Source organism: Maylandia zebra, linkage group LG15, assembly GCF_041146795.1.
Source record: "Maylandia zebra isolate NMK-2024a linkage group LG15, Mzebra_GT3a, whole genome shotgun sequence".
Lineage (NCBI taxonomy): Eukaryota > Metazoa > Chordata > Actinopteri > Cichliformes > Cichlidae > Maylandia > Maylandia zebra.
Window position 1 is genome coordinate 33,692,388 of NC_135181.1, and position 19,519 is coordinate 33,711,906.

The 19,519-nt window shown below is 39.9% G+C and overlaps 1 protein-coding gene across 1 annotated transcript; it reads left to right on the forward strand.

Annotated features, from left to right (window-relative positions):
• The first annotated feature begins 440 nt into the window (after positions 1-440).
• On the forward strand, positions 441-18,078 carry slc35f1 (solute carrier family 35 member F1). The gene is made up of 8 exons (XM_004564740.5): positions 441-664; positions 2,453-2,628; positions 5,489-5,616; positions 7,369-7,528; positions 7,771-7,927; positions 9,063-9,115; positions 10,785-10,939; positions 16,804-18,078. The coding sequence occupies exons 1-8, from the start codon at positions 576-578 to the stop codon at positions 17,035-17,037; spliced, it is 1,152 nt and encodes a 383-aa protein (XP_004564797.1). The 5' UTR covers positions 441-575; the 3' UTR covers positions 17,038-18,078.
• Positions 18,079-19,519: the final 1,441 nt, after the last annotated feature.

The window sequence follows — 19,519 nt, forward strand, 5'->3', positions numbered from 1 at the left end:
AATGATCTTGTGGACTCATCTCTGCCTGTCATGCTAGACCTCTGTGCAGTGATCGAAAGTTGATCACATTTTATTACAGCGATTAGCGCCAGCTGTAGGCATTAAAAGGTACCGGGCTATACTTGTTTGAATCATTTAATAGATCTAATATGATCACGGAGATGGAGAGTCCTCTTCACACATTATGGAATTCCACAGGGTCCCATGTCAGGACCAATTCAGTTTACATTATACACGCTTCCCTTATTAGAAGGCATATTTTCATTACTATGCAGATAAAGAGCTCTGTCTGTCCACAAAGACGGATGACACACACCAATAACTTTTTAATAAATCTTAAAAGATTTATGCAGTTAGAGGTCAGCTCCTGGATGATCTCTAATTTTCTACTTCTAAATTCAGAAGTAGAAACAGCGTCGTTGCTTTTGTATCACCTGCGAAGTGCATTGCAACCTGTGCACTGCTGCCCGCGGGACGGAGACCAGTAGCTCCGCAGCTTCTCTGCCGACGCCCCTCCTTCTCCTCCGGTACTCCTCCGAGCACAATGCGCTGATATCCGCACGCTCGGTAAAAGAATGATTTCTTTTGTGTCGACAGTACAGGGTGTTCCCAGAGATACGGGCACCGCAAGCCTTTACCAGCGGATCAGAAAGGTCTTGACGAGGTAAGATGATCGTGATGGCGCTGAACAATTTACATTCACTCTGCGCTCCAAACACAGGCTCTCCATCACACCCGTCAGATTCTGCTGCATACTGAGCAACAGATGTCATCGTAGCATCGTGCAAAGAGCTGTGTGTGTGGAGGGTAAAGCATTCGAGAAGGAGCGTTAATACATTTATAATACATTTCGTTTTATGTTGGTGTCCAGGGCTAGACAAGTTGTGTTGGGTCGGTGTCTGCTGCCGTGCTCCGTTTATCTTTCCGCTAAATTGCTGCTGTCCAGTCCCCGTGTCTGCTAAAGCCTCCGTCACCTCTACTCATTGGCCTCACTCACTGCATCCTTCAAACTCCCTTTGTATTTGCCTACTACATGCCTACCAATACCAATATGTAGGACTGCTCGCTTCCATTTTCGAAACATCTCCAAAATTATAAATATCCCTGTTCACAGTGATGCTGAAAAACTAGTAGATGGATTTATTATTTTTAGGCATGATTACTGTAATTCGTTATTATTAGAATGTCCTAAAAAACTCCCTGGAAAGCCTTCAGTTAATCCAAAATGCTGCAGCGAGAGTACTGACAGGGACTAGAAAGAGAAAGCATATTTCTCCTATATTGGTGTCGTCTATTAGCTTAAACTAGCTCGAATTTATATGTGCAACACATCAACGTTTCAGCTGTGAAAACAACGTGACAAAGTGAAAGAGTCACTTGTAGTAACCTACAGAAAGGCTTAAGTTGATCCTTCTTTTGCAAGATGCGGAAAGTAATCGAATGGGTTCAATAGGTTCTTCCTTTTCTCATGTCCCACATCTCCACCAAGTTTAATCAACATCATCTTGGTAATTATTGCACAAATAGTTATTTCTGTCTTGGTGGAGGAGGACCATTTCAGTTTTACATAGCTTTATGGTAAGTTCAATTCTAATTCTATTCTATTCTACTTCTAATTTTTAGCTGCCTTCCTTGTACTGTTTTGATTCATTCTCTGTCATTCCAACAGTGGACAACCTTATCAGACACAAACAGTAAGATATCAAGTGATGATCATTTTTGGTTTCCATGGCCGAGCAGCTACATTTAAGCATTACATCACTAAGTACAATATAAAGCATTGGATGCAGTGGTTGGTGTAAACTGGGTATTATGGTCTGGGGTTGTTTTTACAAGCTCCAGTGAAAGGAATTCTTGTTTGTTTCAAACAAACTATTTTGTCTGTTTTTGTCTATTTGTTTCTACCTCCCCACCTGTTGTATTTTTTTTTTATTGTTTTGGTGTCTTGCCTGTCTTGCCTTAGACATCATTGTACTATTCCACATATAATGTAATGTCTGAAATAAAACAAAAACAAACAAACAAACAAACAGATAAAAGATTCACATGAACAAGAGGAGCCTATAGAGATTCTGTATAGCTGTTGTTGCAAAGGCAAAATGTGTTCGGCACCACCGTGCACTCAGATCACAATACTGACTGCAGGACAGGTTTTCTTTTTAAAAAAAGTTCACATACTTGTGAAGGCGGACAAGCGTATACTTTTGACAAAATATTGTGGGTCACTGTGTGCTTCTTGGTACATTCAAGTACTCCTGGTGGCCAAAAACGGTTATTGCATTAGTAAGTATGATTTCAGGTATTTAATTTTATAAGTCATCTCTTATGACAGAGAATGATGTAACAAGCAGAGAACGTTAGAGTATATTATTGCCTTATGATTATAATAATCCTTGCCATTCATGCTCAGTCATAAAACTGACTTTTTGTCCGTGTGTGCTGTCCTCCACAGGGACCTGCTGGTGACCTTGGCCCTGGGTCAGGTCCTGTCCTTGTTAATTTGCGCTTTAGGTCTGACAAGCAAATACCTGGCGAATGACTTTCACGCTAACACTCCAGTGTTTCAGAGCTTCCTCAACTACATCCTGCTGTTTCTGGTGTACACTACCACGTTGGCAGTCAAGCAAGGTAAAGCCACAAGCTAAGATGTGTGAGTGCATAAATCAATATCAATATTCTATCTAGCTATCTAATTATAATAAGAATGATAATAATGAAGATGAGGCAACTGTCTATGTCAATGAATACCAGGGTCTATACAGTCTTTTTTGTGTTGACTTTTAATTCATGTTCAGTTTGAGTACCATCAGGCCTGTTTTATGTTTTGTTTTTATGTTAATATTGTCACAGCCTGCGGAGACAGACTGTGTGGAGTGTGTGAGGAGGACCCAGGTGGAGACACAGATGAGGAACCAAAACTAAACTTGAACAAAAAGCAAGCCTTTATTTTGGGGCTGAAACTCACAAACATAAGACAAGGCAAAATGAGAGAAAACCGAAATTTACACTGGGCAAATTTTAACTATGACTTTAAACTATGATTCTCACTATGATTTTTAACAAGATAACTATGAAAACTGTGAGATGATGTGGGTAGCACAGACACAAGACACTGAAGTCAAGAAGACAGAGGGCTTAAATACACAAACGAGGAGATCAATGGAAGTGGAGACACATGAGGAAACAGCTGACTAGAATGAACCTAATGACACCATGGAACACAAGACCCCTTCAAAATACAACAGGAACTATAAATAGGACGCAGACGTGACATGAGCTTGACAACATGAACCACGCAGACATGAGACATGACAGACAGACACACTAACCAATATGGGAGACTTAAACACAGGGGTGGGACATAAGGGGAACGTGATAAGCCATGAACTTACACTGTAACCTAGGCATGACAGAATTTAACCAGATAAGCTGAAATGAAACTAGATTCGCAAATAAATACCAAAATGAAGAGCAGGGATCCAAGCACAGAACCTTGAGGCACATCTTGGTTAACTGGAGTAGACGTGTAACAGACTGGGTGGCTGTAGCTCAGGCGGTAGAGCAGGTCATCTGCTAATTGGTTGTTCAAACCCTCCAGTCTGAATCCTAAATATCCTTGGGCAAGATACTAACCCCAAGTTGCACTCCGATGCATCCACTGGAGTATGAATGTGTGCCAATGTTAGTTAGAAAGCACTTGTATAAAGTGCTTTCTAACTAACTGTCTGTGCAGTCAGCAAATATGCACTTTCATATTTGCTGACTGCAGGTTTCTCCAACTGTATATAGAGTAGAAAAGTGCTTTATGTCCATTTACTGTTCACAAACTATTGTGTGTTGGAGAGATAGGACTGAAAGCAAGAGAGTAAAGCACCGGTTAGTTAGATGAGAAACCGGTGTTGAAGGCTAGAGAAAGGTCCAGGAGGATGAGGATGCTGAGTTAGAGGTTAGTGGTCAGAGTCCACTCCAATAAGAGTGGACATTAGTTATTTTGATGAGAGCCACTCATTTAGCTTGGGAGTCACTTCACCGAGCGCTTCGATTACCACTGGGATCACTGTTACCTTCACCCTCCACATCTTCTTGAGCTCTTCGCTGAGCCCTTGTTACTTCTCAAGCTTCTCATGTTCCTTCATGCCTTCCTTCTGTATTGCTACATCTATCACTAAGGCCGTCTTCTTCTGCTTGTCCAACACTATGTCGGGTTGGTTAGCCACCACCATTTTGTCCGTCTGTATCTGGAAGCCCCTCGGTCATTCTCCACCACCCTTGGGGGAGTTTGCCATTTTGACCTCGGAACTTCCAGGCCATATTCGGCACAGATGTTTCTGTATACTATGCCGGCCACTTGGTTATGGTGTTCCATGTATGCCCTGTCTGCTAGCATCTTGCACCCTGCTGTTATGTGCTGGATTGTCTCGGGGACATCTTTACACAGTCTGCGCCTCGGGTCTTGCCTGGTGTGATAGACCCCAGCCTCTATGGATCTTGTGCTCAGAGCTTCTGACTACCTTCCCCTCTTTTTGTTATCATCCGACTACACTTCTCCAGTCTGAACTACATTCCGATGTCATTGCTGTATATCCTGGTGGTGTGGATCAGTGAATCGATGTCTTGTTCACTCTTGGCATACAGCTTAATGTCATCCATGTAGAGGAGGTGACTGACAACTGCTCCATTCCATAGTCGGTATCCATAGCCAGTGTTGTTAATGAACTCACTGAGGGGGTTCAGGCCTATGCAGAACAGCAGTGGGGACAGAGCATCTTCTTGGTACATCCTGCACTTGATGGCGACTTGTGCTATGACTTTGAAGTTGGCCTCTAGTGTTGTCTGCCACGTCCCCATTGAGTCCCTGATGAAGACTCTTAGGGTCCTGTTGATCTTTCACATTGATGTGAAAGACTCACTGTCACTTGTTGCAAACTTCTGTGTTGCAAGATCCTAACTTTATTTGATAATGACAAAGTTGTGGAAATGACTTTCATATTTGATCTTATGGTATAAACTACTTGCACAATTTTCACGAAATATAAACAGAAAATAATATTTTTGGCTGACTGACTAAATAGACATTTGTAACTTTGTGTGTGTGTGTGTGTGTGTGTACACAATGTTTACATATATTTGTGGGGACCAAAAATTTGAATATTACTAAACTTGTGGGGACCAGTAGCCCTTATGGGGACAAAATGCCTGTCCCCAAGAGTTTGAAGTCTTTTTGACACTCAAAATGTGGTTTTAGTATCAGGGTTACAATACGTTTATGGTTAGGTTTAAGCTAAGCAGTTAGGGTTATCCTTCATTTGTGATGGTTAGGGTAAGATGCTAGGGAAAGCATTAGATGTCCCCACTAAGATATGAAAACACGATTTTGTGTGTGAGTGTGTGTGTGCACATGTGCTGTAATGGAGTGAATTCTTGTCCCTATGTTTGGAATACTGTTGTGAGATTCTTTCCTTTTGTCCCTTTCTATGTTTCTCACCAGGGGAAGGGAACTTGCTGGCCATTCTAATGCAGCGCTGGTGGAAATACATGATTCTGGGTGTCATAGACATTGAGGCCAACTATTTGGTCCTTAGGGCTTACCAGTACACTACACTGTCCAGTGTACAGGTTGGTATGTGTGAGTGCTTCTGTGCGTGTTTGCAGACATTACATCAAAGCCAGCTGTCCTCATAGTACCCATAGAGTTTTTGTGAAGTCTGACAAAATAATGTTGATGTTTATGGTACAAAGCTTGTTTGAGGTTTTTTGTTTTTTTTTAAAATAAAAAAGCCCTTGAGTTCCATTATGGAAAATCAGTGAAGAATCAGGATACCTTGACTTCTGCTTCGCCAGTGTGGCATGGTGGTGCCATGCTAGGTGTTGCTGCATCAGAGCAAGCAGGTCCTTGGTTGGATATGTGGGATTTGCAGTTCAGAATTTAGTTACTCTGGCTTCCTCCCACATTTCAAAGAAATGCATGTCTTTGAATTTCAAAGACATGCATGTCTTTGAAATGTAATAAGTGAATTTAAATTAGCACAGGGTGCAAGGTATGTAAAGTGCTTAAAGTGTATAGAATAAAGTAGGGCTGGGTGATGAGAGGAAAATCTAATATCAAGATATTTTTTGGCCCTCTCATGATACACGATATATATTGCGATATGTTTACGCGACTCAGGAGGGGAAAGTGGTGCTCTACCTGCACTGTGTATAGTGCGAGTGGAGCTCTGCCGACTTCAGTTGAATTCAATTTTATTTATACAGCACCAAATCACAACAACAGTTGCTTCAAGGTGCTTTATATTGTAAGGTAGATCCTACAATAATGCATACAGGGAAAAACCCAACAATCATATGACCTCCTATGAGCAAGCACTTTGGCGACAGTGAGAGGGAAAAACTCCCTTTTAACAGGAAGACACCTCCAGCAGAACCAGGCTCAGGGAGGGGCGGCCATCTGCCGAGACTGGTTCTGGAGAGGGAAAGAAGACAAGAAAAATCATATGCTGCGGAAGAGAGCCAGAGATAATAAAAGTATGATTCAATGATGGGTGATGTGAAGGAGGTGTGAAGGAGAGTCCGTAGTTGGATACAGGAGGAACAATGCGGCTTTCATCCTGGTCGTGGAACACTGGACAAGCTGCTTTGTGGACTTGTGGAAGGCATTAGACTATGTCCCTGGTAGTGTCCTGTGGGAGGTGCTTCAGGAGTATGGGGTGTCATAAATGGAAACTTTAACGGCCTTTGAGCCTGTTACCAGCTTAGGTGGGTTGCCGAACTGGCGGTGAGGTGACAGTGAAGTTGGCCATAAATAGCCTCCATTGATTGTCCAGATCTAACTCTAGGTGCGCTGTCCAGTTGAGAGAATGGTAGGCCCGCCCCAAGGTGGTTACAGGAGGCAGGGATCCACACCAGCTACACCCACCTGCTCAAATGGACACTTCTCTGCTTAGGCTGCTGCTCCCACGACCCAGATCCGGATAAGCGGAAGAAGATGGATGGATGAATAATTATTCCTGCAATCTTACTATTTATATTATATTCCTGCAGTTTGTGTGGGTCACCCACAATTTCATTGTACATCTACAATGACAATAAAGGGCTATTCTGTTCTATTCTATTTGATTATTAATCTTTGGGTCTCTTAAACATTAAATTGGTATCCTCTGACAGTGATGCGGATCTAATCTGCATTGACAGACCACTAGGAACTCTACTGAAATCACTTATTGCATTGTTTAGAATACACAGTAATGGAGCCACTAGTCAACAGTAACAAAAAGATAAGTCTGATTAGAATGAAACAACACTTCCGGTGTGAACGAAAAAGAAATCATCAACCTGTTTATTTTTTTCTCTGTGCACGATTCTTTCTCTCAGCTCTTAGACTGTTTTGTCATCCCAGTGGTATTGCTGCTGTCCTGGTTCTTTCTCCTAGTGAGATACAAGACTGTCCATTTTGTCGGGACAGGTCTATGTTTGCTTGGCATTGGCTGCATTGTAGGAGCTGACATTCTTCTTGGTGGACAGCAAGGCTTTGGCAAGTACCAAGTACACACTGTCAAGTACACATAAATACTTAAAAGATGACACTCAACAAATTTACATTTGATTGCAAGCAGCTCATCAAGGCACAGATCCACTGGTAATTTGATATGATAAAGAATGCATTATTGTGGCCCACTAAGGGTGCATGCATGTGTGGGTGCTGTGAGTTTGTTGGGGTCTCTTGGTCATTTGTGAGTGTTGATTCCTCCTCTCTTTCTTCCTGAATCTTTCCAGGAGAGCAGAAGCTGTTTGGGAATCTGCTAGTTCTGGGAGGAGCTATGCTGTACGGAATATCCAATGTATGCGAAGAGTTTATTGTAAAGAACTTGAGTCGTGTTGAATTCCTGGGCATGTTGGGACTATTTGGATCCTTCTTCAGCGGCATTCAGCTGTGAGTTTGTGTGGAGGAGAAACATGCTTCATAAATGCAAGTGGTCAAAATTTAATAAGTAACAAGCTAGGTATATTTAGCACAGTTTTGATGTAGTTTTCTTTAATTTCTAAATTTAAATTTAAATTTAATCAAATTTTAGACATATTGTACTTTTAACTGAACTATGTGTATTTTACAGCATTTGTTATTAGCCTTTAAGAGAATACATTTTACCTTTAAAAAATTAAGTATTAATGCATAATGATAACACAGGTACATTACAGGTACAAATGGTGAGAGGATGTAAGAACAACACTTTCTGAATGTAACTTATAGGTAGGCTCAGGTATTTTAGACAAATTTTCACCAGGAAATGAAATCTAAAACTTTGAGGCACATGGACTAGTTCTTATATAGAACTTCTTTTACTCCACCTGAGCACTCAAGCCAGTTTATACAACTTAACTTATTCACCCATTCACACAAGCACTTTTTTAATGTGTTTTCTAAGTAAGTGCTTTCTATCTAACATTCATACTCCAGTATATTCATTGGAGAGAGCAACTTGGGGTTAGCATCTTCCCAAGTATATATGGCATGCACAATAGAGCAGCCAGGAATCAAACCACCAAACCTTCCAGTTGGTATGCAGATTACCTGCTCTCCCTCCTGAGCTACAACCACCCCATTTATCTGCAATTTGAACCTTTACACAAAAAGCGAAACACCACTGAAAGTGTCTTGATGCATGCTCAATCATCCAGGTAAGGAAATCCCAAAAGGTTCATTCTGTTCATTTGAACATAGTGTTTTCAGTGGGAGAAACGTTTTGTCACTCATCCAAGTGACTTCTTCAGTCTCTGCTGACTGCAGGTTTCTCCAACTGTATAATGAGTACATTTGTATAATGACTGAAACTAGCACCACTGGCAAACAATGGGCCATGAGGTCAGTTTCTTGATCATTAATATGCAAATTGTTATGTTACGTCCAGATGAACAGAATCAACTTTTTTGGGACCACTGAAAGTGGTTTTGGCCATACTAAACTAGAATAAACATTCTTTGTCCACTGTGCACCAAGACCCTAAAGGAACTCTGGTTCTGTAAAAATAAGCCAGTGCTATTAAATCTCTGTGTATGCTTTGTTGCAGGGCTATCATGGAACACAAAGAGCTTCTAAGAGTATCCTGGAACTGGCAGATAGGTGACTCTGAACAAACACACACACACACACACACACACACACACACACACACACACACACACACACACACACACACACACACACACACACACAACTGTGTGTGTGTGTGTGTGTGTTAGTTGACCCTCGGATACAGGTGGAACAATGCAGTTTTCGTCCTGGTCATGGAACACTGGACCAGCTCTTTATCCTCTTGAGGATACTCGAGGGTGCATGGGAGTTTGCCCAACCAGTCTACATGTGTTTTGTGGACTTGGAGAAGGCATTCGACCATGTACCTCGGGATGTCCTGCGGGGAGTGCTCCGGGAGTATGGGGTGTCTGGCCCATTGCTACGGGCCATTCAGTCCTTATACGACCGCTTTCGAAGAGCTTGGTCCGCATAGCCAGCAATAAGTCGGACTTGTTCCTGGTGGGTGATGGGCTCCGCCAGGGCTGCCCTTTGTCACCGATTCTGTTCACTATTTTTATGGACAGAATTTCTAGGCGTAGCCAAGTGGTGGAAGGGTTTCACTTTCTCAGGATCTCATCTCTGCTTTTTGCAGATGATGTGGCTTTTTGCAGAGATGCTGACCTACAGCATCTCTGTATTGACCTAGAGGTCAATGAAAATGCAGTTAATGCATTTACTCACACTTCCAAGCACATGGGTCCTCGTATTGAAGTATGTAATGAAGCTCATCACTTAGGAAAACATGGGAAACCATCACTCAAGGATAAAAAGTCAAAGCATTTGTTTCTCAAACTTTATCAGACTTTCTCAAGCTTTCTCACAAATAAGACTTCAAAGATTTGCACGCTCTTCAGCTCCCTTCTGTAAGTGACAGAGTCAGAGATGGAACCAGTGTGCTTTATCAAGGGATGGGCTTCTGAGAAGAAATTTTCAAGCTACATGCTTGCATTATAAGGTAGCCCTCTCTAGTGGCTGCTGCCAGTCACACAAGATGGCATTTTGATGGTAGGTACATCAGCCATAAAAGAGGAGGCAAAACACCCTGAAACCTCTCATTCTCAGATCTGCTCACATGGATCTTGGTCAAAGTGGCAGGAATCACATTCAAGTTAGTTCAATTCAACTGTATATGTGTATAGAGACTATTTACAAAAGTCCCTTAAGGCACTTCATTTTAAGATAAAGACCACATAGTATTGGAATCAGACAACCCCCTATGAGCAAGCACTTAGAGACTCTGTGAAGAAAAAACTCCCTTGTAATAGAAAGAAACCTCTAGTAGAATCAGGCTAGAATTTAAATATAGATCACATTGAGGCACCTGTTGTTGTGATTTGGTTCAATATAAATACAACTGAACTAAAATGAAAAATATTGGAGAAGTACCCTGTTCACTTACAAAAAGACACAAAATGTGTTAGGAAATCCCATAAAAGTTTTTTGCCTTGGTTTGTCTGGAGAAAAGGGCTTGTGACTATGCCTCAGTATGTAAAAAATGTTGGTACACAAATGTGTTTTTCTGCATCTCTACAGTGTAGGTTGGGAATGAAGAGTTAGCAATAACTCATAGCATGATCCATAAGATCACAATAACCACTTTTATGGTAAATGGTACATAGACTGGTTCTTATATAGAGTTTCTCTACTGTATTTGAGCACTTTATAATGAAATAAAAGTAAATCCTATTAAAAACGATACCTCTTTGTGTGTTCACAGGTCTTCTTTATGTTGGTTTCAGTGCCTTCATGTTTGGCCTTTACAGCTTCATGCCTGTTGTGATGAAGAGGACTAGTGCCACCTCAGTCAATCTGTCTCTGCTCACAGCTGACCTTTACAGTCTCTTCTGTGGCCTCTTTCTCTTTCACTACAAGGTAATCAACTGCCAGGAATCATTTATGTGATGATGTGCAGTTTAAAAGATATATATATAAGAGTAAAGCACTATTTAGTTTGACTAGACTAATTGATTTAGTTGATTAAAACTAAAATAACTGAACTGCATTGTGGTATAAATGATGTACACTGTTGTGACTTATGAAAATGCTAATGATACTTGTGGCACTTAGAAATATTTTTTTGCTCATAAAAAGTGATATAAAGTTAAGAATGGATGAGGTGAACACAAAAAGGCAAGAGCTATGCTGGCAGGCAGGTGGCACAGGTCTGATGGTGGAGGGTGAGTGGGTTTGGTGACATGGGCAGCAGGACATTCACACAGGCTCCAGAAGTAATACAAGGAAAACGGAGTTTATCTTTACTGTATTTGGTGATGCTATAATGAGAAATGTATCTTCAAAGCTGAGAACTTGAGATGTGTTGTAAAAATTTGTCAAAGCATATTTTAAAATGCCACCTAAGAGTTTAAACTGAGCAGATTTTCTGGAAACTGTTTTCTTACAACCTTAGAAAAAATAATAATAATTTTTATAGTAAATTTTTATCGGAAGTCTCATAACTGACGGTCTTTATGCCACATTTATTTATGTTGTAGCTTAGTTGTAGCATATAAGAAACTATCAATAGCTTAGTTGCCATTAACCATGTCCACTAGAAGGGAAAACAGGTAATCCCAAAACTGGGAGCTGAAATGCTTAAATAATGCCTTTAGAGAGTTTATTTGTCAGATGATTGTTTTAGCACAGTATAGGGGGTAAAATAAGTATTGAACGCTTCATCTATGTTCTTAGTAAATATATTTTTAATGGTGCTATTGACATGAAATATCACTAGATGTCGGTAACAACCCATACAATCCACACATGAAAAGAAGTCAAGACATTGTATATGACCTCAAAAACGCCATCCCAACACCGAAGTTTGGAGGTGGGAACCTCATGATGTGGGGCTGTTTTTCAGCATAGAGCACTGGTATGCTTCATGTAATTGAAGAAAACATGTACTGAGACGATCATGATAAAAAGCTGCTGCCATCTACCAGGATGATGATGATAAAATGAAGGTGGATGTATAAGCAAGAGAATGATCGCAAATACACAAAGTGTGGAGCATGAAATTGTCTAAAATGTCTTGGTATGCTGAACTATTAAGAGTTCCTGGGAACTAAGGGGCTAAGCTCACTTCCTGAAAAACACCCCCACACCATATTTCAATTCAATTCAATCTTATTTATATAGCACCAAATCACAACAGCAGTTGCCTCGAGGTGCTTAATATTTTAAAGTAAAGACCCTACAATAATGTAGAGAAAATCCCAACAATCAGATGACCTCCTATGAGCAAGCACTTTGGTGGCAGTGGAAAGAAAAGCTTTTAACCTCCAGAAAGAAACTTCCACCAGAAGCAAGCTTAGGAAGGTCATCTGCTGCAACTTATAGAGGTGAGAAAGACGGGACAAAAAAATGCTGTGGAAGGGAGAAAGAGATGAATAATAATGCTTAATTAAATGCAGAGTGGTGTATAAACACATAGTGAGTGACAAGGGTTGAGAGAAGGAGAAATACTGGGCCTATGGCGCAATCACTAAGGGAGGATTCAGGGATACCTGGTCCAGCCCTAACTATAAGCTTTGTCAAAAAGGAAAGTCTTTAGCCTAATCTTAAGTTAGAGATAGTGTCTGTCTTCCAAATCCAAGCTGGGAGGTAGTTTCATAGAAGAGGGGCCTGAAAGAAGGCTCTGCCTCCCATTCTACGTTTAAATACCCTAGGAACAACAAGTAAGTTTCCAGTGTGAGAGTGATTGGGGCTGTTGGGGTGATATGGTACTATGAGGTACCTAAGGTATTTAAGATAACATGAGGTCTGATTTTGGTCAAAATCTTTTGACTTATTTGAGCTACACTGCCAGTCAATTTGTCCAGTTTGTTATTGAAAATTATCCAGTTTAATGTCTGATTGAACTCTGAAAGGAAAGCACAGTACAAATAAGTATTCTAAACTGTTGACTCGTCAAAGTAGCCACCCTTGCAGATATAACAGCTGAACACACCTGTGGCATTCTTTCTACAATACAATCAAATATTTGTCAGAAAGTTCTTCCCATATCTGTTTTTTTTTTTGTTTTGTTTTTTTCAAGTTTTCAAGTCAAGTTGGCTTTATTGTCACTTCAACCATATACAGTTAGTACACAGTGAATCGAAACAACGTTCCTCCAGGACCAAGCTGCTACATGCAACATAAATTTACAACATAAATAAACAGAAAACACTAAACTAGCTAACTAAGAGGCCTAGTTAGCTGGCTAGCAGAGACAAGACAGACTGACCTAACATGAATTACAACATAAATTAACAAAAACTAACTATCTAACTATCTAAGGAAGACTGTTGCACAAGTTCCCATAAATGTGTGGCACTTGTAGGTTACTTTGCTTTCACTCTTTTGTCCACCTTGATGGGGTTTAAGTCTGGAGACTGTGCTGGCCATTCCATGTTTTCAAGCTTACCATCTTGTTCTTTTTTCTGTTGTGGTTTATCAGTTGTGGCTTTGGGTCTGTCAGACCTCTTCCTGTCAGAGTGTTCAGAGTGAAAGGTTGGAACAGCTGTAGGAATTAGTATGAACAGCTTTCAAGGCTTGATGAGCCTCTATTGCTGCAGAACAGCTTTAAATTGTTAACCCATTTTGTGTTCCCTGAAAAAGGCATTTTTGTATAATTCTGAAATAAACATTATCTTTCAGTTTTTGGTAACCTTACCTTTTTTAACCTCTGGCAGTTCACCACTTACCCATTCATTAGACTTGAACGACTTGAATTGTAAGAAATAACTGGAAAAATTGGGGTGTTCTGAACCTTTTGACCTGTAGTGTACCTTACTAAGTACTGATGTACTAAAGAGAGGACATCCTATGCTTTCCATTGATATGTCATGTGTTTTTTGGTGGGTACTTTTAGTTCCCCAGAGGAAGGAAAACACAAAAAAAAAATTCAATGGGAAGATTCTACTAGTTATTACTAGTTAATGTTAAAGTTCAACAGAGCTAAGTTATCTTTTTCAGAGGAGCCAGAGTATCCAGGGTCATACTGACCAAAGATGTAACATTATTAACGAGATAATCGACCACTGTGGGAGTAGAATTTAGCTAGCTGCTCTCTGTGTTGGTATATAACATTGAAGAGAACGGTGGAGGAATTCTTTCCGTACTTACCAGACTTTCAAAAAGACATCTACTCTGATATTCCCCTACTGCTGTGTAATCCATTAATCTAAATTTAAATGTTATTAGGAAATGATCAGACAAGAAAGGGTTTTCTGGAAACACTTTTAAACGTAAAGTTTCTATGCAATATATTAAAACAAGATCTAGAGTGTGATTAAAGTGGTGGTGGGTTCTTTTAAATTTTGAGAGAAGCCAATTGAGTCTAATAACAGATTAAATGCAATGTTTATGCTGTTATTTTCAGCATCTACATGGTTGTTAAAATCCCCCACAATATAATTATTTTATCTGAACTGAAAACTAAATCAGTAAGGGCTAGGGTGGACAATAGATAACAAATAAAACTGTTTTTTGAGTTTTCCAGTTAGGGTGAAGAAGGCTAAGCATCAGGCTTTTAAATGAATTAAAACTCTGTCTGGGTCTTTGGTTGATTAATAAGCAGGAGTGGAATATTGCGGCTGCTGCTCCTCCTCCTCGTCTTGTGCTTTGAGGATTCTGAGCTAGTATAACTCAGGGGTGTTGATTCATTTGACCAGTTTTCTGTAACGCAGGGTACATCAATATGCTGATCAATTATTAAATTGTTTTCTAGCCTGGGCTCAGAAAGACAGACCTAATGCTTAATGATCCACATTTAACAGTTTTACTCGTTGGTGCAGTTATAGATACTAAATTGGTCTTTCTTTGTGATTTGTTTATGTTTAAGTTGTCTTTTGCTGAGTTTTGGTTTGTTTTTTGTTGGACTGGGAGCAGATACAGTCTCTAAGGGGATGGGTTTTTGGGGAGATAACGGGAGGAGAGAAGCTGCATAGAGGCTTTTAGCACTGCAACTCTGCTTCCTGGTCCCAGCTCTGGATAGTCATCTTTTGGGGGCTTTAATACATTTCTAGAAATGAGAGCTGCTCCATCCAAAGTGGGATGGATGCTGTCTTCCATGCTAAGATCAGGTTTTCCCCTGAAAGTTTCCCAATTATCTATAAAGCTCACATCATTTTTTGGACACCACTCAGACAGCCAGCAATTTAAGGAAAATATGTGACTAAACATGTCATTCCTGGTTCGACTGAGGAGGGGACGAGAGAAAACTACATCTACGTCTGACATTGTTTTGGTAAAGTTACACACTGGTTCAACATTAATTTTACTGACCTCCGATTGATGTATCTAGGTTTTAATTGCTGCCGATGTGAATTAGAATTTTACCAAATCTGTTTATCTTTAGCCAGCAATTTCAGGGTTCATTGAATGTCCCTGCTCTGGCCTTTGGAAGACATGGTGTTTGTAACGACACGTTTCTCAAAACAGAATGACCCAAACCAGAGTTTGTTCCTTGGCAGGTGTGCCACAGAGTGGGGAAAAATTTTAGATGTGAATGGTTGGTGTACTAGGGGTTTCTGTGTAGGACTACTTGGACTAAGGTGCAGGAGGGACAGTTGAAGACACTGTACTGCTAGTAAGTTGGCTAAAAGCTAAGCTAATGTAATGAATCCCTAAAGACACGGTGAATGAATACTGTAAATATAATTAGCCAGTTATTCAACAAAGAGTGTGCTTTGAATAAAGCTTTGGGACACTAGGAAATAAGTCATTTTCCAACAGTTTTTACTTAAATGGGCTACACAGATAAGCTACACCATTGTGTAACAGGAACAGGAAGTGATACTGTTCCCAACACTGGACCAACACCGAGTGAGAATGCCACCATCCTCGACCAAACCTTGGCACAGTACAGTCAGATCTTTCTCCTGGTAACCACCAACCCAAATTCATCTATCCGATTGCCAGATAGAAAAGCGAGATTCGTCACTCCAGAGAACAGGCCTTCCTTTCACTGCCTGCACTGAAGTCCAGTTGTCCAGCATGCTTTACACGACTGCATGCAGGTTTTGCATTGCGTTTGGTGGTGTAAGGCTGGATGCAGTTGCACAGGAATCTGTTCTTGAGCTAATCTGAAGATCACATGAAGTTTGGAGGTCTGTAGTGATTGACTGTGCAGAATTTGGTGACCTCTGCTCACTATATGCATCAGCATCTGCTGACACCACCAATTTGTGAATAAGTTACTGTCTTCCCCAGTCACTTCCAAGTTGTTATAATACCACTTACACTTGACTTTGGAATATTTAGTAGCAAGGAGATTTCAGAACTAGACTTGTCGCATAGGTAGCATCCTACCATGGCACCACACTGGAATTCACCGAGTTCCTGAGAGTGACCCATTCTCTCACAAATGTTTGTAGAAGCAGTGGCCATGAAAGCACCGTAAGTGGGACACTTGAATTTGGTGATTTGGATTGGTGAGTGAATACTTTTGGCAATATAGTGTTAATACCAGCAGCAGAGATCTCACTTTGACACTGCCTTCTTGGATAATACTGATTCCCTACATTTTCTACCATGCACTATCAAATAAAGACAAATATAATAGATTTTTATGAGACTTTAAATAAGATTTAAATAAAAGACAAGTCAGGACAACCAATCCCGATGAACTGTTATTAATCAGCATTATCCTAAAAGAAATGTGCATCTTTACATTAGTTTTAGAATAGGTTGAAAATAAAATATTGCATGTATGCATATATTGAACGTCACATGATAGCTCTGTCTCTGTGTTTCAGTTCTCGGGTCTCTATCTGTTGTCATTCTTCATTATTATCTTGGGCCTGGTTTTTTACTCCTCCTCGTCAACCTATGTGGTCCAGGACCCACGAGTCTACAAGCAATTCAGAAACAAAGACAATCAAACACCATATGAACCACCTCCACTTTGCCCTAGAGTCTTGGAGCCCACTGTCATCTACACTACCCTGAGCCCTGAGCAAGGAGACGAGTTTCCTGTTAAAGTAGCCTAAGAACTGGGACAGAGTTAAGTGCATTAGCCTGATAAACTTGTGAGTCAGGTGCAACCCCCAGGTTTCCCTTGTATACAAATGAATAGTGCTAGGCTTTGCCCAATCTGGTAAGCAGGATAGCTGGGATCACCCAGGTAAGTCATGGTATTCATTTTATGGTCTGAATGGAGAAATGTCTCCATGCTCATAAACACAAATTCATTTAGCTACATATTGTATGTACTGAGAAATGACTGACCAGAATGTAATTTAAACACATAGCAATGTGAGTTGAGTTCACGGTCATCAAAGACTGTGCATAGAGTATAGTAGCTGTATATGATGATGTAAAGAGATGGTATTGTAATTTTTATGTTATCACGTATTTCTTCTAATATTTGCAAGAGGATATTGTATGGATGTAAACTATCGTCTGCCCAATATTGCTCTTATTTCAAAGAAAGAAGTTCAATAAATTTACAAAAATAAGTTCACATTGTATATAATAAGAAGGATTCTCTGTAGGATCTGATTGTTTGCAGGCTGAAAGAAGGATAACTATATTCTAATGCCCTGTTTTCCACAGTGTAAGTATTAGTGAGGCGTGAAAGAGATTTCAAATTCAGTGTTATATTTGTCATAGGCCCTAGAATGTTGAATTCAGGATCCAGCAGATGTTTGTGAGGTACATTTTGGTTTTTCAAGAGATGCATTCAGAGGAGTCATGTATCATCTGGACTGCTGTTACAGCTGTATGCTGTTTTGAAAAATACAGGTCATTGTTCAAAATGTTTTTGTTGGTTGCTTTGAAAAAAAAATGTACAGTACATACAGTGAGATCAACCTTAACTGAGTTTTATTTATCGGACACGGTTTTTATGTATAAATAATTGTATGCAATTGGAACATAAAAAACGAAGGTTGACAAAACATAACTTAATTGCGTGCAACCAATGTACATTTTTTTTATGTTAATCCCACAGGTAATTTTTTTCAGTGTACTCTAGTGGTGTACATGACAGATGATTCATTTCAAATAATAAAATATAAAAGATGTCCATTTGTTGGTGTTCATAATTCTATTTTTCACATCCCAAATTTCCTAAAAATAATTAGAAAACCATTTCTGAAATGCACTTACTCAGTAGAAACAATAATACAGACATAATACTGCTGAATACTGACTGACATTTTTAACAATATGTTGCGTTACTACTGAGTCACTCATATTAAATGAAACCCATTGTGGAGGAGGGTGTTTCTTCTTCACTCACTATGTGTTAATAGACCTCTCTGCATTGAATCATACCTGTTATTAATCTCTGGCTCTCTTCCACAGCATGTCTTTTATCCTGTCTTCCTTGTCTCACCCCAGATGGCCCCGCCCCTCCCTGAGCCTGGTTCTGCTGGAGGTTTCTTCCTGTTAAAAGGGAGTTTTTCCTTCCTACTGTCGCCAAAGTGCTTGCTCATAGGGGGCCATATGACTGTTCGGTTTTCCTCTGTATGTATTATCGTGGGGGTACCTTACAGTATAAAGCACCTTGAGACGACTGTTGTTGTGACTTGGTGCTGTAAAAAAAAATTGAATTGAAGTAAATACAAATAGCAATTTAAACGATGACTTATTTGTTGAGGAATAAAAATATCCAATCCTACTGGTCCTGTGTGAAAAATATTTGTAAGTTGTTAAGCTAAAGATTAATCATAGAAAAATAATTTAGGTTTAAACCGAATGAGAAAATGTAACATGTGAAATAAAGTGTCCAAGCATGCCAGGAACATGCTTGGATGTAGTTATGTGGAAGTATAAAAGTGCTGAGCAGAGAAGGCAAACTGTTATTCCTTGTTTCAAGCTGGTGAGCAGACGGGTGACTGATCTGTGGCATCTGCAGTAGAAATAGTTGAAACGAGGAGCGGCAGGGGAATAGCCAAATCCCAACCACTGCACGTATCTACTCTTTGCCCCCATTATTGTCAGAAACCCATCAGAGACAGGTTATATTTTTATGCCTTAGTTTAGCTTGTGTTCATTGCTTATTTTATTTGACCTCTGAATGTACTCGAGTATTTATATATTTTTGCATTGAAGTTACATTTAACTAGGGCACGTAGACAGACGTAGCTAAAATGGAAATTTTCACCTTTTGAAGATTTATTATTGTTCATTAATAAGAAAATGATTTATCTGATTAATTGGTGGAATACTCAATAATTACTTGATGAGCTCTACACCTCACTGCAACAAAAGGAATCCTTTGCAAATGTTGACATACAAGCACTGAGAAGAGATGCACTTTATTTGTCCTCTATTTGATACATTCCTTTATTACAGCAGTTGAAATTAATATCTGCAGAGCGCAGTACTGTATTATAGATGAAGATTATATTTGGTACAAAAGATTTCCACCTGAATCTTTTGGTACACGGCCTGCATAAACTGAAGAACACTGCAAGATATCCAGAAAGTGGAAAACAGTCGTTGATGAGCACTTAAAAAAATAAA

Coding starts and splice junctions, on each gene's coding strand:
- slc35f1 (XM_004564740.5), top strand. CDS start 576: ATGATTTCTTTTGTGTCGACAGTACAGGGTGTTCCCAGAGATACGGGC. Junction 5,617..7,368: donor CTACACTGTCCAGTGTACAG/GTTGGTATGTGT, acceptor TCTTTCTCTCAG/CTCTTAGACTGTTTTGTCAT. Junction 9,116..10,784: donor ATCCTGGAACTGGCAGATAG/GTGACTCTGAAC, acceptor GTGTGTTCACAG/GTCTTCTTTATGTTGGTTTC.